This window comes from Helianthus annuus, chromosome 16 (genome assembly GCF_002127325.2).
Source record: "Helianthus annuus cultivar XRQ/B chromosome 16, HanXRQr2.0-SUNRISE, whole genome shotgun sequence".
Classification (NCBI taxonomy): Eukaryota; Viridiplantae; Streptophyta; class Magnoliopsida; order Asterales; family Asteraceae; genus Helianthus; species Helianthus annuus.
In genome coordinates, this window is record NC_035448.2 from 64,268,920 (window position 1) to 64,295,663 (window position 26,744).

General features: G+C 38.0%; 1 protein-coding gene across 1 annotated transcript; it reads left to right on the top strand.

Moving 5' to 3' along the window:
- Positions 1 to 16,016: 16,016 nt before the first annotated feature.
- On the top strand, positions 16,017 to 22,985 carry LOC110916374 (protein DEFECTIVE IN EXINE FORMATION 1). Its single transcript, XM_022161128.2, has 13 exons — positions 16,017 to 16,371; positions 17,634 to 17,744; positions 17,944 to 18,026; positions 18,403 to 18,520; positions 18,619 to 18,776; positions 20,093 to 20,655; positions 20,744 to 20,814; positions 20,891 to 21,147; positions 21,214 to 21,395; positions 21,478 to 21,761; positions 22,024 to 22,141; positions 22,218 to 22,400; positions 22,483 to 22,985. The coding sequence occupies exons 1-13, from the start codon at positions 16,241 to 16,243 to the stop codon at positions 22,798 to 22,800; spliced, it is 2,577 nt and encodes an 858-aa protein (XP_022016820.1). The 5' UTR covers positions 16,017 to 16,240; the 3' UTR covers positions 22,801 to 22,985.
- Positions 22,986 to 26,744: the final 3,759 nt, after the last annotated feature.

Here is a 26,744-nt window from a genome sequence, read left to right on the forward strand (position 1 = left end):
GCCAATCACTACTTATGTCGTTTCAGCTTTATTAATCAAAACTAGACTGTTTTCGAGCATTTTAATAAAATAGTTAACCCTTTCCAAAAATTCTCAAATTTTTACAGAAGGTTCTATATGTTCCAGAATTTATTATGTAAAAATTTCAGAGTCTAGTTCGTTACCTATATTTTATAGAAAATCATTTTCCCGACTGCAATCAGATTTGTTACTTTCTGATTGCAGTTTACGGAATAATTCACTAATTAACCGTAAGTCCGATTGACGAAATTCCAGTTGGAGGGTCATCCTGACAATGGTGACCAACTACTGTAAAAATTCCATGAGTTGATTTTACTCAGGTTTCAAGTTATGACTCCGAATATGACACATTTTTTCTGCAGTAAAAATGCAGTTTGAGCTGCTGTCCAAAAACAGTCTTTTAAAAATAGTAAACGTTTCGAAAAATTACGATTCCAGTGCCATTTGTTTAGTTATTCCAAAATACACATTTTAGGCTTCAGAAAATCCGTTTTTCGATTTAAAATAATCCCGTTACAGCCTGTTGAAGTTGGCTGAAAATTCAACTCAGCAAGCTGTTTACATTGTAGAAGTGACTAAAAGTGCATAAACAAAGACCCTAACCATGGTTTATTGATGAACAAGTGTTAAAACTTCAATCATGCTTTAACCAACCCTAAACCATCCAGATTTAAACTTCACACAACCTTTTTATATATGGTTTTTATGCAGAATTTTAAGTTCAACATTTTAGTGTTTTAGCTCTTGTGTGTCATGAACATTCAAACAAAACATAACAAGAACAAGATAGAACAAGGGTGTGAAGAGACTTACTACTAGCACAAGGCTAGGGTAGGAATCTAGAACAAAAATGAAGAGAAGAAGATGGTGAGAAAGACTTGAACAAAGCTTCCTTGTAAGCTCTTCCACTTGCAACTTCTAGGAATCAATTTTGGAGCTTGGAATGGCACTTGAATGTGTTGAAGGATAAGATATGAGGGAGATGGTGGTGGCTTCGGTTATGGGGGGCCGAAAATAAGGGAAGGGAGTGAGTGAGAGAGTGTGGTTTAGTAATGATGGGTGATCTCAAGGACCAATGCATGTAGAGATGCTCTTACACCATGAGCCACCCTATCCCTATGGTCATGATTACTTATCTCTTGGCCAATCATAATCAAGATTACAAGAATATTATCTCAACAAAATATTTGGTGAAGATTTGGCTGAAAAATCGGTTGGGGGGGGGGGTAAAATGTAAATTTTTGGTAACTAGTAGGTAATTGATTAGAAGGTTAAGGGTATTTCCAAGTATAGTGGGTGTACGTCATGTTTATATGGTGTAAAGGGATTTTTGTGACCGTAATTATTTAAGAATAATAAAATAATATTTCTGACAAAATTTCAGTGTCCCGGGTAATCTCCGGTTGTTCAGTCGGATACTGTTTCATTAATTTGTTTAATTGTTCTGTAAGGCGTCTTATACCTATATTTTTGTAACGAAATTAATTCCTAACACATAGGAAAATATACCGGACTATTTAGTAACTTTTCTGTATACTACTAGTATGCTAACACGCACATGTAACTATAACACAGTAATCGGAGAGCAGTTAAATGATTCAGCACAGTCATCAAGTACTTTTATTATCATTAATAAACTGTACGGTTACATGTAAATTTGAGGGTTATCACAATCAGTAACTAAGGTTATTGTCCTTTCACATGTCCAAAATTCTCGTCTTAAAGTGAGAAGGGCGTTATGGTCAACTTTTAGGCGTTTAACGGAAATGTGCAAAAGACTGTGACAACAACGAACCGGTCACAGAGGGTTGTACCATCATGTAACCTGGTCCTAAGAGAGTCCTAAGGCATATCTAAATCATACCATAACGGGTCAGAACTGAAGTCAAAGCAAAAGTCAAAGCCTTGCGACTTTCGGTTTCGAACCGGGTCAAAATAGAAAATGGTCGGATCAAACAAACTTAGACTAGTTAATATACTTATTATCATGTTATATGATTGTTAAAACAGGTTTCACGCCATCTACATTACTGATTATGCATAAAATCGCAAATTAGCATTCTGTTGACTTTTTCTAAGCAAGTTTGACTCGACATTTGGACTAGTTAGAGTGGGAATCAGAGGGTGCCCTTTTGGGGGTTTAATGCCCACATGATTACCAACATATAACTACCTTTGATTCGACAAATCACTGGACCATTTGTGATTTATCGTTAAGTCAATCGTTAATTACGACGGATTGACTTTTAAGCTATAACTATGCAAAAACTAAACCACAAAGGGTGGAGCATACTTACAAGAGTCCTATGCACGACCAGGGATGAGCAAAGAAGGCACTTGAGCTCCAGAAGTGATCAAGAAGGCAGATTGGAGGTGTGAAGAACTTGTTGCAACAATGTGGCCTTTTATAGCAATCATAAGCCCTTAGATCATTGACAACAAGTGCTACAAGTGTTCTTGGATCATCAACATGTGTCCCTGAGTGCTAGGGGACGTTTAGGGGGCGCCCATGCTCTCATTATTGCTCAGAAAGTCGGTTAAAACACCAAACAGTGCTCCTGTCCGACCTTTCTACATCTGGGAGGCTGACGCGGCCCGCGTTAAGGATCATGCAACCTTTACGCGGGTCGCCTGAATCCTAATGTCAGAGCCCATATCTACACTGTCAGCGCGGTCCGCGTAAGATCTCTTGAATCGTTAACGCGGCCCGCCTGAGACCTGATTTTCAAGATTTTCAAATCTTTTGTAATTATTGCACTGGCCTTTCGGTTTCGAAGGGGTAACTTTGTGTTTTGGGTCTCGTTAATTTGCGTATAAGCGCCCCGTGGCTTTTACCCAACTTATTAACCCTTGGTTAATTTATTATTACCCCAAAAGTCATAACTTTCAAAGTTTGACGCTTTTAACCCTTCGCATACGATTTTGATCATAACTTTCTCGTTTTAAAACGGAACTTCGCGAAATTTATATCGCGCATTCTAGTGAGTATAATTTATCATTACAAAGCCTCGGGTATGCCCAAAGGTCACTCAGAGGTATAACTTAAACATGTTGACACATTTGGCCCCTGCAGTTTGTAATTCCTCACTTTCTTCCACAATTCGTTCCGTACGATCCATGATTTATTCGTTTGAAGGTACGAGCATCATTTAGGGTTACTGTACAGTATATTTATCCCTTGTTGACATTTTTAACCCTCAAATTTACATACTTTCAATGTTTGTCAACTTTAGTCCTTTATTTAGTATTTAGTACCACGTGTAAACCTAAGACACGTGTCAATACATTATTGGACGCAAAAATTTCGAGGTGTTACACTATTATACCCTTTATTTAAATTTGAATGAGAAAAATGACAAAAAAGAGAGATGTTAATAGAAATTTCTAACCCATTTTGACATTTAAAAGGAAATGACAATAAAAATGAAACATTAGAGACCAATATACAAAAAGTTTCATTTTTGAACTTAAGTAGCAAAAATGACCTAAACTTGAGGACTATTTTGGCATTTTACTTTTATTATTTATTATTATTAGAAGTAAGAGTATTTTAGAGGGTGTTTAGGATTACGTTTTGAAGTGATTATTTGACTATTCCATTTGTAAAACATAAATAATCTAAAAAAGTGTTTGAATGAAAAAGTGATTATTTGCCTCCAAAACGCAGTTTTGGAGAAACATGTACCTACATGCTTTTTCAAAACGCAGTTTTGAAAACACATAATCTATTTTGAAAACGCAACACCAAACACCCCCTTAGTAATTTTACACTAAGTTAACTAAGCAAACTAACAGACATCCACTAAGAGACTATCCGAGTAACAAATGAACATATCGCAGGAAACCTTGATATTTTAGAAAGTTGTGGACTAAAAGTAAAAACTGTGCAAATTTTGAAAACGCATAATCTATTTTGAAAACGCAACACCAAACACCCCCTTAGTCATTTTACACCAAGTTAACTAAGCAAACTAACAGACTGGTGGGAGTCCAGGCAACTCCTTAGGAAAAACATCTGGAAAATCACATACCGTAGGATAATCATCAATATTAGGCTCCTCAGAAGATGTGGTTTTCACCGAAGCTAAAAATCCTGCACAGCCATGCGATAGAAACTTCTGAGCCTTCAGTGCAGAGATAATCTTCAGAGATTTGCGAGGCTGAGTCCCATGAAAAATAAGTTCAGGGCATTGAGGATCCCCAAACAGAACGCGGCGATTCTGACAATCGATTGAAACACTATGCTGCGATAGCCAGTCCATACCAAGAATAACATCAAAATCACTCATGTGAATAGGATATAAGTCTGCTGTACGGATGATAGAATCGATTCGGATCGGACAATCTCTATAAACATGAGATATAACAGTAGCATCTCTCAAAGGAGTAGATATAACTAGAGGGTACTCTAAAGCAGTAGGCATAGACTTCAAATACTTAGCAAACAAAAGTGATACCACTAAATGTGTCGCACCAGTATCAAAAAGAGCATACATATCACGTTCACCAATGTGCACATAACCGGAAAGCGTACCTGAGGCATTAGCTGCATCCTTAGCTGTGAGTGAGAAAACTCGACCTCCACCAGTAGTTTTCGTGTTTCCACCAGTATTAGCTCGCTGGTCAGGCCGAGTGCAATCCTTAATCAAGTGGTTTGAATCTCCACATCTGAAACAACGACCTTTAGCAAGGCGACACGCACCACCATGACGTTTCCCACAATGAGTACAAGGAGGAATATTAGCGCGGTTCTGATTCGGGTTTTGCTGGTTATGCTGCTGTGCTCTGGAGGCCTGATTCTGTTGTTTCGAATTCTGAGCGGACCTTTGATTCTGATATCGATTTCTTTCATAACGCGACTTATTGCTGTAGTACCTGTCAGAACGATCCCTTCGGTCTTGGGATTGATCATTGCCACCCCGATTGTCAGAATTATTCTGGTCACTTTCCCTAAACCGTTTACGATTACCCTCTGATTTCTTCTCTCGTTGCTTCTTCTCATTATCCAGATTCTTAACAGCATCAACTACCTCAGTAATGTCAGTGAAACGAAGGTTCAGGATGAACTTCCTATCTCGATCGCATATAGCCCATCTGAAATTATCAGTCTGCTGTTGTGGTGTACCTGCTGCAGGGCCTAGAAAATTAACCAAACGGCTAAAACGAGCTTTGAACTCCATAATAGGCTCATCATCCCCCTGCCTGATAGAAGCATACTCTCTCAAATACTCACTTCTATCAGCATCAGTGAAGTACTGCTAATAAAACAAAGTGCGAAATTCAGCCCAAGGAAGTGTTGCTGCATACTGATCTCCTCCACGAGCTTCTTTCAAGGTCTTCCACCACCTATGAGCATCGTCCTCCAGTTTATAACTAGCAAGCCTAACTTTGAACTCATCACCCACGCCCATCACTTCGAACAACTTTTCAATATGAGCAATCCAGTTTTCCGCCTCAACTGGTGTAGCAGCAGTACTAAACGATTTTGGCTTTTCCTTTCTGAAGCGCTCAAGCCAATCAAGGATAGTAACAGGACCGTTATTGTTACCATTATTGTTTCCCCCAGGTGGTTGAACATTATTGTTGTTCTGCTGCAACTGTTGTAGAAGGTTGGGAACCAAACCCGCAATAGCTGTATTGACAACATTAGCAATCAGAGTCTCAATAGGGACGTTGTTGCTGTTCACGTTTCTCCGAGGAGGCATCTGAAAGGAAGATATACATGTAAGAAGAGGAGAGTTTTCATATTATGTGGAAGAAGACACAGATGGAATCCTAACCCAACGTCTACCCATTAACTCACATGTTTAATTATTATTGTTTAAGTTTTCTACAAGAAAGAGCCTGGGCTCTGATACCATAACTGTAACACCCCAACCCGCAATAGGCTGGCATGTCACCATTACAGATATCAAAATCCAAACAGTTTCAAATAAAAGCAAGAATCCAAGAAACAAAAAGTCTCAAAACGACCAGAAAACCTAAGTCTTATATTATTCAATACTGAAATGGATAGAAAACGAAAAACTTTAAAACTTGAACTTCATATTACTCTCACTCATCCCTGTTTCCTTTGATTACCTGTAAACACATAAGACAAACACCAGAAAGAAAAATACGGCTGAGCCAAACAGTTGCCCAGTAACGGAGAAATCAACGGTAAAAGTAAAGTGGACATGCGGACAGAAACATGAACGATACTGACGTTAAACAAGTCTAGATTTTGGCACAGAAACATATACTTATATAACTTGAATCCCAAAACTTATACTGAACAGATAACATATACTGAACGTAAACAGATGCATATAATCATGTCAAACATATCATAACAGAGACAAGACATACGTGACATCATGTAACAGTAAAACAAGTCACGTAATATAGAAGCACCCACGAGCCTAAACAGAGGGGTACACAGCTATAGTCCATGTACCGAGACGGTGCGTGTAGGCGTACACACATTATTCCATCTCAACAGGAGTCAGGAGTCAGGAGTCAGAGCTAAGATCGATCTATTCGCCTCTAGGGGCCAAGTGCTACACAAGCACAAACTAGAGACGCCGTGAACTTTAGTTACGCACCGTCACGATGAGTGCCATGTCGTTGACGCCCCAACGACATGTCAGAAGCGCTCGGGTGACAGGGTACAAAGCCGTATCAGAAATAAAATGTATTTTGACATAAGTTTAGAGGGAACATGCAATAATGAGCACAAAGTCTAAGGTCTATTGCATGCTACAATATATACTAGTCTTATAACAATACAAAACAGAGACAAGTAGTGAAAACATCCGTACTACAAAGTAACGGACTTGAATAAAATACTATAATGAAAAGATAACAGAATCCGTACCTTAATTCAGCAAAGCAAAACAGAATCGTACAAGCTAGCCTCAACGAAAACACGAACCTATAGTTTAATTAATTGTATTCTAAATTAGATTTGTCGTCATGTAGCCAAAAAAATGTTTGACTTGTTATATAAGGAATACAATATATTAATACCTAATGATTTATAATCTTGTAGGATTGAATTATATATATTGTTATTAGAGTATACATAGATTACATATCAGTTTGCAAAAACCAATGGCAACCCAGTTTGGCAAATTAATTCCATCACTTCCACTACATACATTTTAGCAAATGTTCTAAATTCATTTATCTCTATTCACTGATTTCAAAAATAACACTTGAATATGAAATAGAGGCATCTGATCAATGTGACATTTTACTTTTAAGCAAAAGTATATAATTAAAAGAATTATAATTCAATACTAATAAAGGACAAAACAAGTGTTGAGCTATAGTTATATGTTTCAGTTAGTTTCCTCTGTTTCAAGTTAATATCCATCTTGCTGTTTATGTTATAAGAATCGAATATATATATTTCCATTATTCTAATCATATCGGTGATATATATACAATCTGGTCATATGCTTCATAATCTTATTATCACTAACTCAATTAAGTAGGAGAATACAAAAAAAAAACGATGGTTTAGCACTGGTACCTTATGAAGCGAATGGAAGTCGATGTAGTCACCGCTAATCCAAGGAAAGGACTACGGGGGTTGATCGAACCAGAAGGTGTGGCGGCAACTGTAAGTGTCATGAGAACCGATTAACTAACATAAGGTCGGGTTCGAAAGAGATAAAGATCGGGTGATCGTGGTACCTGATCACGAATCAAAAGTCGACACCGGTGATGATGAAACTCAGCGCTACGGTCGCAACGGAATGCGAAGAATGGTGCGGTGTCGATCACGGTGGCGAACGGCTCTCGGCGGTGCGGTCGATCGAACGTGGGGGCTGTGGTGGCTGCCATTGTCGCCGGAGTTAATTAGTAATATATCAAAACAAGGCGAAGAAGATGATGACTACTTGATACCTGATCGAGATCGGCGAATTACAGTGACGGAACCGGTGGCGGTGAACGGAGGTATGGAAGCGGAGTTATGACGGAACAGAATATCCAATTCAGAATTGATTATGAACGGTTTTAAAAGGAACGCTGATGATGAGTATCGCATCCAAAAACCTCACCAAGTTCGTTTGATTTCATCATGGTTTAGCAAGACGTGGAGATGTCGTTATATACTGTACGAGGAGGTGGATTGGCAAAGTCAATGTCTCATTATAATATTAGTTCCTAAACCATGTCTTGATTGCTATTAATTTTATCGAAAGTCACCACCACAATTTATTTAAAGGATTAACTAACTTGATATGTTATATCTATCCTTTGTATGGATGCATGTATATTAATATAGTGTTATTCTGAACTAAAACTTGCCATCAAATATATTTTATTTAGTTGACATATATATTCCTTCTTTTAACACATGATTTTATTATATAGTATATGCCTATTTTATAAGGGTATTACAATTCTACCCTCCTAAAAAGAATTTCGTCCTCGAAATTGCCAAGCACGGATACGAGCGATCTCAAATCATAACGGACACAGAAAAGACTTAACACATAGCAAGCATTTAGACATAACACATACTAAGATACGGAGTTTCATATAAACGGATACTAAACAATCAGAAATTTAAACTCAGTCAGAATCACTAACCTTAAGTACGGAAAACTAAGATGAGAACAAATTCGGGTACTGAGAACGAATAGTGTCTTCCATTTCCCAAGTAGCCTCGCGTTCAGAATGGTTCTTCCAAAGAACTTTAACAAAAGGAATAGTCTTCTTTCGCATAATCCGCTCATGGCGGTCCAGAATAGCTTCGGGTTCCTCTTCACAAGATAAGTCTTCCCGAATAAGATGAAATGGATAATTCACAACATGCAAGGGATGATAGTTGTATCCCCTAAGAAGAGACACGTGGAAGACATTATGGACGTGCGATAGCTGAGGTGGCAGTGCCAGGCGATAAGAATCTTCACCGACTTTTTCAAGGATTTCAAACGGACCAATGAATCTAGGGCTAAGCTTCCCTTTGATTCCAAAACGACGAATGCCTTTACAAGGCGAAACTCGCAAGAAAACCCGATCACCAACATTGAATTCCAATGCACGACGATGTCTGTCTGCGTAGCTCTTTTGACGACTCTGAGCTTCCTTTAACTTCTCTCGAGCAATAGAAACCTTTTCACTCGTGATCTGCACTAATTCAGGGCCTTCTATGATTTTCTCGCCAACTTCTTCCCAACATATAGGAGCTCTACACTTCCGACCATAAAGAAGCTCAAATGGTGCCATACCAATACTAGCTTGCCAACTATTGTTGTAAGCAAACTCTACCAAACACAAATACTCATCCCAATTCCCGCTCCACTCTAAGGCACAAGCTCGAAGCATATCTTCGAGTGTCTGAATAGTACGCTCAGACTGACCGTCAGTCTGCGGATGAAATGCGGTGCTGAATCTTAATCTTGTACCCCAAGCGGCTTGCAAACCTTTCCAAAAGCGTGAAGTGTAACGTGGGTCTCGATCAAGAACAATTGAGACCGGGGTACCATGAAGTCTAATAATCTCTTGGGTAAAGATCTCAGATAATTTACTGGCTGAGAAACCCTGCTGAATCGGAAGAAAATGAGCTGACTTAGACAAACGGTCGACTACAACCCAGATAGTATCATTCTTCTTGAAAGTCCTTGGTAAACCGGTAACAAAATCCATTGAAATGTCGTCCCACTTCCAAACTGGAATATCTAGTGGTTGAAGCAACCCACCAGCTCTTTGATGCTCTGTTTTAACTTGTTGACAAGTAAGACATCTACCAACATATCTAGCTACGTCCTCCTTCATAGCGCTCCACCAAAACTGCTGGCGAAGATCCCGATACATCTTTGTAGATCCAGGATGAATAGAGAATGGTGAACTATGAGCTTCAACTAACAATAACTCACGTAGGGAGGAATCATTTGGCACACATAAACGTTTCCCACACCAGACTACTCCACTCTCATCAATTCTAAATTCTGACTGCTTTCCAACCTCCAAATTCTGTATAATAGCCCAAAGTTCTCCGTCTTCTTGTTGGGCACTCTTGATTCGAGAAATCAAATCAGGTTCAATCTGGAATCTGGCCAGATAACCATTTGTGTCACCAAGATAGATACCAATACCCAATCTGTCTAGATCAGTGAGAATGTTCGGTTGCAACTGAAGAGAAGAGATCGATCCAGAGTTCTTCCGACTAAGAGCATCGGCCACAACATTGGCCCTCCCTGGATGATACTGAATGTTGGCGTCATAATCTTTCAACAACTCTAACCAACGTCTTTGCCTCATATTCAACTCCTTTTGCGTAAAAATGTACTTCAAGCTCTTGTGATCGGTGAAGATATCACAAGTCTCTCCGTACAAATAATGTCGCCAGATCTTTAGAGCGAAGATAACAGCGGCAAGCTCGAGATCGTGAGTCGGATAATTAACCTCATATGGTTTCAACTGTCGTGAGGCATAAGCAATAACCCTATTGTGTTGCATCAAAATGCAACCCAGACCTTTCTTCGAAGCATCACTATAAATCTGATATCCACCTGTACCTGATGGAAGTGTGAGAATCGGGGCGGACACCAACCTTTTCTTTAACTCTTGAAAACTCTTCTCTCTGTCTTCATTCCAAGAGTACTTAACCCCTTTTCTCAAAAGTTGCGTGAGAGGTAAGGTAATAGTCGAAAATCCTTCAACAAATCTGCGATAATAACCTGCGAGACCAAGAAAACTACGAACTTCTGTGACTGAGGTAGGGGTAGGCCATTTAGTGATTGCCTCCACCTTAGCTGGATCCATAGAAATACCATCAGCAGAAACTATATGACCAAGAAAAGCTACTTGGTCTAACCAGAACTCGCATTTCGAGAATTTTGCATAAAGCTTCTTCTGTCGCAAAATCTCAAGTATCGTACGAAGATGGTCCTCATGCTCTTCCTTGCTCTTAGAATATATCAGAATATCGTCGATGAAGACTATGACAAACTTATCGAGAAACTCATGGAAGACTCGATTCATTAGGTCCATGAAAACGGCTGCAGCATTAGTTAAACCAAAAGGCATAACCAAAAACTCATAGTGACCATATCGAGTACGAAAAGCTGACTTAGGCACGTCTGAATCTTTGATCTTCAGCTGGTGATAACCAGACCTCAGATCAATTTTAGAAAAACATTTGGCACCCTGAAGCTGATCAAACAAATCATCTATGCGAGGTAGCGGATAACGATTCCGAATGGTGATTTTATTTAGCTCTCGATAATCAATGCAGAGCCTTAGGGAACCGTCCTTCTTTTTCACAAATAACACAGGTGCACCCCAAGGTGAGACGCTTGGTCTGATGAAACCAAGTTCCAACAACTCTTGTAGCTGTTCTTTGAGCTCCTTAAGCTCTAGAGGCGCCATACGATACGGGGCCTTAGAAATCGGTTCAGCACCAGGAATAAGATCAATTGTGAACTCCACCTCACGATCTGGTGGGAGTCCAGGCAACTCCTTAGGAAAAACATCTGGAAAATCACATACCGTAGGATAATCATCAATATTAGGCTCCTCAGAAGATGTGGTTTTCACCGAAGCTAAAAATCCTGCACAGCCATGCGATAGAAACTTCTGAGCCTTCAGTGCAGAGATAATCTTCAGAGATTTGCGAGGCTGAGTCCCATGAAAAATAAGTTCAGGGCATTGAGGATCCCCAAACAGAACGCGGCGATTCTGACAATCGATTGAAACACTATGCTGCGATAGCCAGTCCATACCAAGAATAACATCAAAATCACTCATGTGAATAGGATATAAGTCTGCTGTACGGATGATAGAATCGATTCGGATCGGACAATCTCTATAAACATGAGATATAACAGTAGCATCTCTCAAAGGAGTAGATATAACTAGAGGGTACTCTAAAGCAGTAGGCATAGACTTCAAATACTTAGCAAACAAAAGTGATACCACTAAATGTGTCGCACCAGTATCAAAAAGAGCATACATATCACGTTCACCAATGTGCACATAACCGGAAAGCGTACCTGAGGCATTAGCTGCATCCTTAGCTGTGAGTGAGAAAACTCGACCTCCACCAGTAGTTTTCGTGTTTCCACCAGTATTAGCTCGCTGGTCAGGCCGAGTGCAATCCTTAATCAAGTGGTTTGAATCTCCACATCTGAAACAACGACCTTCAGCAAGGCGACACGCACCACCATGACGTTTCCCACAATGAGTACAAGGAGGAATATTAGCGCGGTTCTGATTCGGGTTTTGCTGGTTATGCTGCTGTGCTCTGGAGGCCTGATTCTGTTGTTTCGAATTCTGAGCGGACCTTTGATTCTGATATCGATTTCTTTCATAACGCGACTTATTGCTGTAGTACCTGTCAGAACGATCCCTTCGGTCTTGGGATTGATCATTGCCACCCCGATTGTCAGAATTATTCTGGTCACTTTCCCTAAACCGTTTACGATTACCCTCTGATTTCTTCTCTCGTTGCTTCTTCTCATTATCCAGATTCTTAACAGCATCAACTACCTCAGTAATGTCAGTGAAACGAAGGTTCAGGATGAACTTCCTATCTCGATCGCGTATAGCCCATCTGAAATTATCAGTCTGCTGTTGTGGTGTACCTGCTGCAGGGCCTAGAAAATTAACCAAACGGCTAAAACGAGCTTTGAACTCCATAATAGGCTCATCATCCCCCTGCCTGATAGAAGCATACTCTCTCAAATACTCACTTCTATCAGCATCAGTGAAGTACTGCTAATAAAACAAAGTGCGAAATTCAGCCCAAGGAAGTGTTGCTGCATACTGATCTCCTCCACGAGCTTCTTTCAAGGTCTTCCACCACCTATGAGCATCGTCCTCCAGTTTATAACTAGCAAGCCTAACTTTGAACTCATCACCCACGCCCATCACTTCGAACAACTTTTCAATATGAGCAATCCAGTTTTCCGCCTCAACTGGTGTAGCAGCAGTACTAAACGATTTTGGCTTTTCCTTTCTGAAGCGCTCAAGCCGATCAAGGATAGTAACAGGACCGTTATTGTTACCATTATTGTTTCCCCCAGGTGGTTGAACATTATTGTTGTTCTGCTGCAACTGTTGTAGAAGGTTGGGAACCAAACCCGCAATAGCTGTATTGACAGCATTAGCAATCAGAGTCTCAATAGGGACGTTGTTGCTGTTCACGTTTCTCCGAGGAGGCATCTGAAAGGAAGATATACATGTAAGAAGAGGAGAGTTTTCATATTATGTGGAAGAAGACACAGATGGAATCCTAACCCAACGTCTACCCATTAACTCACATGTTTAATTATTATTGTTTAAGTTTTCTACAAGAAAGAGCCTGGGCTCTGATACCATAACTGTAACACCCCAACCCGCAATAGGCTGGCATGTCACCATTACAGATATCAAAATCCAAACAGTTTCAAATAAAAGCAAGAATCCAAGAAACAAAAAGTCTCAAAACGACCAGAAAACCTAAGTCTTATATTATTCAATACTGAAATGGATAGAAAACGAAAAACTTTAAAACTTGAACTTCATATTACTCTCACTCATCCCTGTTTCCTTTGATTACCTGTAAACACATAAGACAAACACCAGAAAGAAAAATACGGCTGAGCCAAACAGTTGCCCAGTAACGGAGAAATCAACGGTAAAAGTAAAGTGGACATGCGGACAGAAACATGAACGATACTGACGTTAAACAAGTCTAGATTTTGGCACAGAAACATATACTTATATAACTTGAATCCCAAAACTTATACTGAACAGATAACATATACTGAACGTAAACAGATGCATATAATCATGTCAAACATATCATAACAGAGACAAGACATACGTGACATCATGTAACAGTAAAACAAGTCACGTAATATAGAAGCACCCACGAGCCTAAACAGAGGGGTACACAGCTATAGTCCATGTACCGAGACGGTGCGTGTAGGCGTACACACATTATTCCATCTCAACAGGAGTCAGGAGTCAGGAGTCAGGAGTCAGAGCTAAGATCGATCTATTCGCCTCTAGGGGCCAAGTGCTACACAAGCACAAACTAGAGACGCCGTGAACTTTAGTTACGCACCGTCACGATGAGTGCCATGTCGTTGACGCCCCAACGACATGTCAGAAGCGCTCGGGTGACAGAGTACAAAGCCGTATCAGAAATAAAATGTATTTTGACATAAGTTTAGAGGGAACATGCAATAATGAGCACAAAGTCTAAGGTCTATTGCATGCTACAATATATACTAGTCTTATAACAATACAAAACAGAGACAAGTAGTGAAAACATCCGTACTACAAAGTAACGGACTTGAATAAAATACTATAATGAAAAGATAACAGAATCCGTACCTTAATTCAGCAAAGCAAAACAGAATCGTACAAGCTAGCCTCAACGAAAACACGAACCTATAGTTTAATTAATTGTATTCTAAATTAGATTTGTCGTCATGTAGCCAAAAAAATGTTTGACTTGTTATATAAGGAATACAATATATTAATACCTAATGATTTATAATCTTGTAGGATTGAATTATATATATTGTTATTAGAGTATACATAGATTACATATCAGTTTGCAAAAACCAATGGCAACCCAGTTTGGCAAATTAATTCCATCACTTCCACTACATACATTTTAGCAAATGTTCTAAATTCATTTATCTCTATTCACTGATTTCAAAAATAACACTTGAATATGAAATAGAGGCATCTGATCAATGTGACATTTTACTTTTAAGCAAAAGTATATAATTAAAAGAATTATAATTCAATACTAATAAAGGACAAAACAAGTGTTGAGCTATAGTTATATGTTTCAGTTAGTTTCCTCTGTTTCAAGTTAATATCCATCTTGCTGTTTATGTTATAAGAATCGAATATATATATTTCCATTATTCTAATCATATCGGTGATATATATACAATCTGGTCATATGCTTCATAATCTTATTATCACTAACTCAATTAAGTAGGAGAATACAAAAAAAACGATGGTTTAGCACTGGTACCTTATGAAGCGAATGGAAGTCGATGTAGTCACCGCTAATCCAAGGAAAGGACTACGGGGGTTGATCGAACCAGAAGGTGTGGCGGCAACTGTAAGTGTCATGAGAACCGATTAACTAACATAAGGTCGGGTTCGAAAGAGATAAAGATCGGGTGATCGTGGTACCTGATCACGAATCAAAAGTCGACACCGGTGATGATGAAACTCAGCGCTACGGTCGCAACGGAATGCGAAGAATGGTGCGGTGTCGATCACAGTGGCGAACGGCTCTCGGCGGTGCGGTCGATCGAACGTGGGGGCTGTGGTGGCTGCCATTGTCGCCGGAGTTAATTAGTAATATATCAAAACAAGGCGAAGAAGATGATGACTACTTGATACCTGATCGAGATCGGCGAATTACAGTGACGGAACCGGTGGCGGTGAACGGAGGTATGGAAGCGGAGTTATGACGGAACAGAATATCCAATTCAGAATTGATTATGAACGGTTTTAAAAGGAACGCTGATGATGAGTATCGCATCCAAAAACCTCGCCAAGTTCGTTTGATTTCATCATGGTTTAGCAAGACGTGGAGATGTCGTTATATACTGTACGAGGAGGTGGATTGGCAAAGTCAATGTCTCATTATAATATTAGTTCCTAAACCATGTCTTGATTGCTATTAATTTTATCGAAAGTCACCACCACAATTTATTTAAAGGATTAACTAACTTGATATGTTATATCTATCCTTTGTATGGATGCATGTATATTAATATAGTGTTATTCTGAACTAAAACTTGCCATCAAATATATTTTATTTAGTTGACATATATATTCCTTCTTTTGACACATGATTTTATTATATAGTATATGCCTATTTTATAAGGGTATTACATAATACGCTCACTAGTTAATTTTTTAGTTAAAATAACTTATAAACTTTCTAAAATTAATTTTGTAATAACGTACATAGAATTATTTTGTTAAAAAAAAAAAAAAACAAAATCATATCAAATTCACCAAAATAGTGCAAAGAGATTAGAGAGTGGAAATTATATAGAAAAAAATTGTAGAATTAAGGTGCGTCTTCCGTAACTCCAATCAAGGTCAGCGACTGTTAACGTCGTCGCTCACGGATCATTGATCCTACTCACGAACATCTTTCTTAGGGTTGTTTGTTCATCGATCCACCAATCGCACACGTTTATATCCATTTTGCACACTTTAATTTGGTGCTGAACTCAGTAAGATCAAGGTCTTCATGAAAATTAGGGTTTTATTTCTCTTACTCCTTTTTTCTGCATCATTGATTGTTATCGATGGAGAAGAAGCTAAATCGAACAAGTTTCGTGAGCGTGAAGCCACTGACGATGAGTTAGGATATCCTAATTTGTAAGTGTTCATGCCTTTTGTTATGAATTTTATCTAATTTTAGTATAGATGTGTTTTTTGTTTGTAATTTGGCTATTGTGAGCTTGTAATAATGGCCTAGAAGTAGTTATTACCATGGTTTTTGTTGATTTGGGGGTTATTTGGTCGGTTTGTTTGCTGTTTTTGCATTTAGGTTATTGATAGGTGTTTTAGATGTAGTGAATTGAGTCATGATTATGGTTTTCGGATGTTTTCTGGCTTATGATTGACCTTAAAGCAGAGAATTGTAGATTGTTGAGTCATTTGTGAGCTACTTGTTAGGGATTATTATTATTATTGACCTCCTTTTGTCATCATGGTTGGGTATGGTATGGAGGGCAACTGCAATGCAATGCTCTTGATTGATAATGTTGTATTGACGTCTTCCAGCTCAGTATTGAAATGCCATGTTTTAGCAAGTTGATGAGGCAGGCAATACACCTTTAATTGTTGGGGATACTCATACTTCAGTTGGAATGGATAAAATTGTATTATACATAATTGATAGGCCTATGAGCATTCACATCCCATTCATCAACCCCTCTTCTACCTTTAAAATTAACAAAATCTACTAAAAACTCACTGCACCCCTATATGTTGAAAAATCGCTACATTAGCTTTTCGTATATGAAAATCTAATATTTATCCCCCATCAAATTATTGTGAGTGTATAAAAACGAGAAACATAATAAAATAAGGGTTTGCGAGTAGGATAAGATAAAAATGGTGGATGGGATGTGGGAAGTTTTTTAAAATGAGAGATAAATTATGAAATACATGATTTTTAGTTAAATTTTAGGGTAGAAATGGTGGAGGGGATGCGAATGCTCTACAACACGACATAATGACAAATAATACAATTAGAATAATTTTGTTCTATTAGTTGAAGCATACTTCATAGAGGTTATATACTTAAGAAATTCTAGTTTTTAATTCAAGAGGAGCATGAACTAATATTCTGGTTTTTATTTTTTGAAATTCGACGGAGTTTATCTTAAGATATCTGATGCCCGTGTTTGAATAAGTGAGAAGCTGCAGTTAAATTGTTGTTCCTAAGAAGGCAGGGAGTGGGATGTTTTATTTTGTTTTTCACTTTTTTCGTCTATAATTTAGAATGGGAAGAGTGATAGGGAGTTAGAGTTGGTGTAACTTTAAGTGTTATACATTCAGTTCTTTTGGTAATAACTATATATATCTTGTACAGGTGGTGCTATAACTAACTTTTATATGTTTGGTGTCTATAGTGATGAGGATGAATTGTTGAATAAACAATGCCCTCAGAATTTGGAGCTAAGATGGCAGACGGAAGTTAGTTCTAGCATATACGCAACGCCATTGATTGCTGATATTAACAGGTAAAAGAGAGTTGAAATTCATCTTCTTAATGTAGTTTTATACCATTTTTGTTGGTCTGTATTCCATGTCATTTTGTATTTCATTTTTCAAGCTACATCATTCTTTCGAGGAACTTCTGCCTTGTCCATTATTTTATTTTATTGTCGAAGAATTTGTATTTTATTGATTTTTCTTTGTGGTGGCTTTTTATAATCTTAGTGATGGCAAACTTGATGTTGTTGTTCCATCTTTTGTCCATTACCTGGAAGTCTTGGAAGGTTCCGATGGAGACAAAATGCCAGGTGTGTCATTCAGTTGCATTTAATTAATTTTGTATTTAAGTATCTTCAATTTTATTGTAGTTGACTATATGTAAGTTGTAACAATCTTTAGATATCATGAAACTTGTAACAAAATGTTCCAATCACTAGTGAAGGGAAGTATATTATGCATAAGATCAGTTCAGTTGCTATATTTTTTACTTTTATGAATCATATACATTATACCGTATGTATCTGTTATGATATTGTTAGCAAATCCCACACTGAGATAATGTGGATAAAAGACATTTATTGTGGTTACTTTTAGACTTTTAGTAGCATGAGCTTATAAACCAGTAACATGATTACTTGACTGAGCATTTAGCTTATAGATGTGTTCTTTTTTATGGTTTATCAGGGTGGCCTGCTTTCCATCAGTCTACTGTTCATGCCAGTCCGCTCTTGTACGATATTGACAAGGATGGCGTGAAGGAAATAGCTTTGGCTACATACAATGGAGAGGTGCTCTTCTTCCGGTACAGGCGTTTTGTTAGTTTTTGCACCATTGTTGTCCTTATTTTTTTTTTCTATTGGATGTCTAGATTCAGCGACTTTTTTTTATTTTTTTATGCAGGGCTTCAGGTTATATGATGTCGGATAAATTAGAGGTTCCTAGGCTAAAAGCTAAAAAAGATTGGTATGTGGGGTTGCATCCAGAGCCAGTTGACCACTCTCATCCAGATGTTCATGATGATCTACTTGTTCAGGAGGCTACTCTGCACTCCATACCTCGTACGTCATTCTTTCTTATACAATGGTCATGAAAAAAAATATTTGTTTAGCTACTGCGATTGAGTAGATGTTCTTTTATCCACTTTACTACAATCTTCTACTCACCCCGTGTACTTGTCTAAAAGAGTAGATTGATTGGTTTGCAGTTAGTTTTTGGCAAAACGTTGCACCGGTGGGGAACAGGTTGTTACAGTTGAAAAAGAATATATTTTTATTAGTAGACTGGACTAAAGACATTACTCAATATCATAGGACCAAATAATTTGAGTAAAGGGGGATGCCAAATTGTTATTAATAAAAAGTTTTAACGTATACAAAGTTATAGTCCATTAGCCCACCCCAGGACGTTTACCCCTCAGAATATATATCATAAAAAGAAGTATGTAGTACATGTATTGTTACCTGTTCATATGTTACTCAAGTTCAATGTTGATTTGCTTTTGTTTAAAGTTATGGTTGCATACCGCTATACAAGTAATTGTTAATTTTAAGTCATGTATAAGATCTCTTTGGTAGCATAGTTATCGATAGCGTCCATAGCGGACACTATTGCGAATAGCGTGGCGTGGCGGCCAATCACCGCTACGAGGTGCATAGCGACCACATATCGAGCATATAGCGACTCCGACGGCGAATTCCGGCGAAAAAATACCACTCCGGTGATGCTTTCTGCTGGAAACCAGGAAGAAGATGAAGAAAAAGATAGCGGCTGGTTATTTCAGCTTGTTTAGGCTTTAGGGTTTTAAATAACTTTATATCTTTGAACATTTAACCCCTCTATCTTTCACACGTTTCCGTTTAGTCCCTAAAACTTGTAAAAATTACTGAAAAAGTGTAAAATTAGTTTGTATATTTGTACATTTAACCCCCCCCCCCCCTTTATTTTCACTACTTTACATTTGGTCCTTAAGTTTATTAATTTATACATAAAAAGGTATAAAATTAACATTATATATATAAAAAACTTATAGATACCTATTTTTTATTTCTTAAAATTATAACTACCTTATCGCTATACACGAAATAGCGGGCGCTATCTCATCGCTATCGCTACGTAGCATATAGGTACCTTATTGCTATTTGTCGCTATTCGCTATCGATAACTATGTTTGGTAGTCAATATATTTTCTCTATCTTTTGTAACTCAAGCAAATTTAAAATTGAGTGTATCCGGCATTAAACAGGTAGCAGTAGTCATAAAGATGAATCAATTTGATTCACAATGGATTTTTTGACTGGCCTTTTTAGATTATCTCACAATGTAAACTGTACCATTGATATTTAACCAGCCTACACTTAAATAAATATTTTTGCAGCCCCAACAGGAGCTAACCATACAACTGGTTTGGAGGATAATAAGGAGAAAGAGACCGCAATGCATCTGAATAATACAAAAAGTACTTCTTTGGATGAACATGTCAAAACATTACATAACGGGAGTACAGATTCATTGGCAAATGGTAGCAATGATGCTGAAAATAAAACTAATCTGCACATCGAGTTGCCAAAGGACAACGATAATGCAGAAAATAAAACTATGCCACATATCGAGTTGCCAAAGGACAGTCAAAATACCTCATCAAATACAGCACCAGACAATGCGCAAGGTACTAATAATGAAACAAAGACTGGAAGACGGCTTCTTGAAGAAAAAGCACAGGAGAATGTTGCAACTGTGGAAAATGACGAAGGCCTTGAAGCTGATGCTGACTCATCCTTTGAGTTACTCCGTGACAGTGATGAGCTGGCGGATGAGTATAACTACGACTATGATGATTATGTTGATGAAACGATGTGGGGAGATGAGGAGTGGAATGAAGCACAACATGAGGCATCTCAAAGTTATGTGCATGTTGATTCACACATTTTGTGTACTCCTGTAAGTCTCACCGTCAGATCATCTTACGCTATGTGATATTGGAATGAGCTATGAAATAAAAATATGAGTTTCTTCTTCTTATTTTCAGGTGATAGCTGATATCGATCAGGATGGCGTTTCTGAGATGATTGTTGCGGTCTCGTATTTCTTTGACCAGGAGTGCGTGTCCTCTTATTATATCCATGTTTTGACTTTTGATAGTGGTTGCTCTTTTGACCATGGTATCCTTTTACAGGTACTATGATAACCCACAGCGCGTAAAGGAACTTGGTGATATCGAAATTGGAAAATATGTTGGCGGTGGAATTGTTGTCTTTAATCTTGAGACCAAACAAGTAAAATGGACTGCTGAGCTGGATCTAAGTACAGATACTGCGAAGTACCGTGCATACATATACGCATCTCCAACAGTGGTTGATTTGGACGGTGATGGGTATTTAGACATCCTTGTTGGCACTTCGTATGGCCTGTTTTACGTCCTCGATCATAAAGGTAATACAATCATTCATTAAAGAGGTTAATAATAAGCGAAGCATATTCATTTTTGTTGTGATTCAGGTAAGGTAAGGGAGAAGTTTCCTCTTGAGATGGCTGAAATTCAGGGAGCGGTAATAGCTGCGGATATTAATGACGACGGGAAGATTGAATTGGTTACTACCGATACACACGGGAATGTTGTTGCATGGACTCCTCAAGGTGTAATAGTTTGGGAAAACCATCTTAAGAGCTTAATTTCTCAGGTACGAAAAACGGATGGGCGATGGATTGAAATGGGCCCGGCTGGGTTGACCGCTAACATATATATATTTTTTTTGTATCCAGGGTGCGAGCGTTGGTGATGTGGATGGAGACGGGCACACGGATGTGGTGGTTCCGACAATATCAGGAAATATTTATGTACTTAGTGGAAAAGATGGCACGCCTGTGCGCCCATATCCATACAGAACTCATGGGAGAGTGATGAATCAAGTCCTGCTGGTTGATTTGAGCAAGCGCAGGGAAAAGAAGAAAGGACTTACGATTGTGACAACATCATTTGATGGCTACTTGTATCTCATTGATGGCCCCACTTCATGTGCTGACGTTGTGGATATTGGTGAAACATCGTAAGTCTCTCTTTCTTCAAACTAAGGCTGTGATTCCATTCCACCCTTTATTGAATTACCACAGTTAGCAGTGCCAATTTCAACCATGAACTAGTGGTTGTTATGTTCTATATATATATATATATATGATTAAATGGTAAAATCAGGAAAAACAATATTACTTTCGAAGGAAACATGTCAAATTAGTCGAATGTTGCACGTTATGTTCTGTCTTATTTCCTGTATAGTTTAGCTAAAACTGGTGAATTATATTAATGAACAGATATAGCATGGTGTTGGCGGACAACGTTGACGGTGGAGATGATCTTGATCTTATTGTGACAACCATGAATGGCAACGTCTTTTGTTTTTCAACCCCCTCCCCACATCATCCTCTCAAGGCATGACTTGAATTTCACACTCATATTACTCCTTCCACTTGTTAGTTCTTATCACATTAGTTTTATGTTTGGTTAGGCATGGAGATCACATAATCAAGGGCGGAATAATGTTGCAGCTCGTATTGATCGTGAAGGCGTTTATGTTACACCTTCGTCTAGAACATTCCGTGACGAAGAAGGAAAACATTTCTGGGTTGATATAGAGATTGTAGATAAGCACAGGGTACCTTCTGGATATCAAGCCCCTTACAATGTCACGGTAGGAACATTGTTCTCTCGACTTTTTTTAAGAATTAATCACACTATGATCTAATTGGTTTTCCCCGCTTTAAACATTTCAGACATCCTTATTAGTTCCTGGAAATTACCAAGGGGAAAGAACAATCAAAAGCAGCCAGCTTTATGATAAACCTGGAAAATACAGGATAAAGTTGCCAACAGTCGGTGTTAGAACGACAGGAACAGTGGTGGTGGAAATGACAGACAAGAACGGCTTATACTTCTCCGATGAATTCTCTCTAACCTTTCATCTCCATTATTACAAACTGCTAAAATGGCTTCTCGTGCTCCCAATGATTGGCATGTTTGCTGTTCTCGTCATCTTTCGTCCGCAGGAATCCGTTCCGTTACCGTCTTTCTCACGCAACACAGACTTATAAAAAGGTAGAGGTTTGTTGTTTTAATGTTAACCATTATCTTAGAATGGATGATGATGTTGGATCAAGTTTTGAGTTGGGAAGAGTTGTCAAAAGGATTTTACTGTTTAGCTTTAGATATATGTGGCTTCAGTTGGGGACTTTCTTTAAAGGAAATTGGTATTTATTCAGACCTTTTTGCATTCAAATGTCATGGGTCATAGTGTTAAATGCTCCCACTTATCCAATATGACAGCTAGAGCTCACTAGCTTATTTATATGATTATTATATATATATAATGAAGTAACATTTTCTATAAGAATAGGAATTAAGCAAGTATAAATCCTTTGCTCAAAAATCTAAAAAAAATATTCTACTACATTAAATGTAATCTTTTTAGTTTTTACCTAACTTTATAACCGTTATAACTTTGTGTTTATTCATATTTTTATAAATACATTCAACTGAAAACCAAGGTAAATTACATACGGATCGCGGGTAGACGAGCAACAAATTGTGCCACCACAAGTCTAGCATATTTCGCATGATCTAATGAAGAAACTAACTTTAATTTTCTTGACACTTACAGATACAAAAGTATTCACTACTTTAGGTTGCTTGTTTGTGGCATCTGTTTGTCAAAACACACTACAAAACAAAGTCTTATCATTAACAGACAATTTCGTATGAAATCCATACGTGATGATGGTATGACCATGGGTAATCTGATTTTCTATATATGATGAATTTTACCGATGAATTTTCGATAAGATTTTTAGCAACGGATTTAATGATGGATTTAAATAAATACAAATTTATAAATATTTTTGTTTTTAACGATAAAATTTTAAAAAGCAAAAAAAAAAAAAAAAGTATTTTTACCACAAAGTTACTGATAAGTTCATAAAAAATTGCAGACAGGTTTCCTGTCACAAATCAATCACTAGATTCTGCAAAATTCAAAAGAAATTGTTTTTTTTTCTATATATGTAAATATATCAATATACACATGAATATATAAAATAACACACCAGGTTAAAAGTTCCAACAATTCCAAAAGGGGTTTTCTAATTGGACAATCCCCTTGTATCCGCACACTTTTTCAATTCAATACGCATCGTATAGGCTTATACAATGTGTATTGAAATAAAGTAAAAAACATGGCAGGCTGACATGTGCAGGTTATGTCTGGCGGCGGGCTTGAGACGCATCATATAGGCCTATACGATGCGTATCAAGGCACAATTTTTTTGAAGTTTATTTTTTGTTGTGTTGTGTCGAATGCGAACCCGAGAAACGAAAGGGATTTCGAGCAGTTGGAAACAGGGATTGTAGGAAACATGTATTATCAAATGACAACTTGAGGGGTCTAGTCCTAGCTAGTTTCTCACACGTGATATGCATCTAATATGACACATGATAAAAGCGTTTCTTTAGACAATCTGGGATTATGTTCCGCAAATTGGGAACCACATATTCGTGTGTAAAAGCTTGGAAAGATGACCGAATAGAGATCTGTATACACCCTTGGTTTCTCGAAATCCCTTTCGTTTCGCGTCAAGATCTTTATCTACCATGTCATCGACCAACTGCTTGAACCAAGAATATGAAGATCACGGTCCAGGATGAAATATATTAAAACCATTCAAGCCCACCAGTCTACAATGTGTTATAGTCAGATTTTTCAAGTTTGCACAGTGGGAGAAAAGACCAGCACCCCTGTCAGTATTGTCCTATAAATTCACATAAAACATATATTCGTTTCATAACATCCTCCTATAAATCAACCACAACTCACCTGAGACCGACCTCTGGATCACACGTGGGAGAAAAGACCAACACCCTTGTCGTTCCGTATTTTCTCCATTTCTAATTCTTGAAGAATCTCATAACGTATTTTCTGTTTCTCTAAATCGTATGTAAAATTATATAAAAAAACAAACTAGTGGTTTATCACCCTGTGTGAGAATTGGAAGCCCGACAAACAGTCTTGCAATTACATCTTCAATTCAGACCGCATTATTATTTATAATGAAGCAATGAAGATTGAATGTGCAAACCGCAACCGTTTTTTACTACGGAAACGGTGGCTATGGGAAATACAAACCCGACACGTCTTCTATGATGATTCGAAACATTCACGAACCACAAATGGACTCAGACTCATACTACTCTAATATGACACATGATAAAAGCGCTTCTTTAGACAATCTAGGATTATGTTCCGTTTTATGACACATGACACGGCACGCTTACATTAATCACATCTTCCATGGAGTCAGAGATCCGATAATAGGGCCCACGGATCTTATGCCCACCCGAGACTGACATCTGGATCACACATGATAAAAGCGCTTCTTTAGACAATCTGGGATTATGTTCCGTTTTATGACACATGACACGACACGCTTACTTTAATCACATCTTCCATGGAGTCACAGATCCAACAATAGGGACCACGGATCTTATGCCCACTTGAGACCGACCTCTGGATCACACATGATAAAAGCGCTTCTTTAGACAATCTGGGATTATGTTCCGTTTTATGACACATGACACATGATACATCATGGTCAAACCTTTCTAAAAGTAGAAAAAAAATAAAACAGAAGAAAGTGTTCCTCTTTGTTATCAAGCATGTTATCTGAAACAATTAACAGGACATTGTTAACAGGGGGAATCTATTGGAACACCTGATCGAGAGAAACTTCTTCAAGCTAACTACCGATATCTCATCATTCTTATCTTGCTATTGAACGAGGTATAATAGCTAATAAAATATGTTTAACTTTTGAAGGTTCTTTATATGCTTCTTTCCTGATGCCCACTCGACGGGCCACTTTTGTGCGTTTTGACCCTCTAGATTGTCTCTTCAAAGTCTCTATCTCCGTTGAGTTTGAAAGACGGATATGTAAAACGATGCTATCTCCGTTGAGTTTGAAAGACGCAATCGTTTGTTAATTTTAATGAAGCAATGGAGATTGAATTTGCAAACGAATAGTACTTCCGAGACGATTCAAGTGAGTCCTATAAAACAAGTGTCTGTCTATTCAATTGAGAGGAATCATTATATCCTTCTTTCTTGATGCATGTCTGTGTCGAACAGTTTCTCCGTCGCTAATTTCTCCACTCACCGTGAAATCGAACAGTTTCTTAACAGATTCCGTTCGGTGACAAAGCCGGTTGAGGATTACGAGTGTTCTAGACTCGTTCAAGGCATGCCTGTTTGTGCGATTTACAAAAATAAGGATGCATTCCACGGTAAATGATGCAGCTTGTTAGGAAACTTTATTTGTAAGTATTGAAGAAAATCTCAATCAACTGGATCTCTGAAGAAGATAACAGTCCTGAAGAACACGGCAAGATGAAGAAAAATAGTTGGGACAACCGAAAAGCAAAGTATCTACTACAAAGAATCTCAAGTTGATAAAGAGTTGATTTGGATTATCAGAGAAGGTCGTTTCTGATGGACCTGATGATATTTCTGATGAAATATCATCAGTTTCTGACAAATTCTGATCATCAAACTTTCTGATGATTTGTTCACCAGAATTTCTGATGAAGTGGCTTATCAGAAATTCTGATGACAGACCCACTTGTCTAAAATCATAACTCTATCCTGCCACCCATGACCGAAGCATGACATTATTGGTTTTCATGATTACAAATGCAACTTGAACGATGGATTCAATGAATATGTCAAATTGCTACTTTATGCGGGACTTATTGCATGAATAAACAATTGTTTATTCATGCCCACAGCTGTCTATAAATAGAAGGCTCGAGAGGCAGAAGATACTTGAGTTTGAAGCTTAGCATTCACATACAAACACTCAAACTCCAACTGCTCTTCTCACCCACAGAAATCAAGATTCATTTGTATTAGATAATAATCTTACAATCACCTTGTTAAACTAATTTGTTTCAAAGTGATATAAACTTGATAATTCTGTAGGTCTTGTTTCTT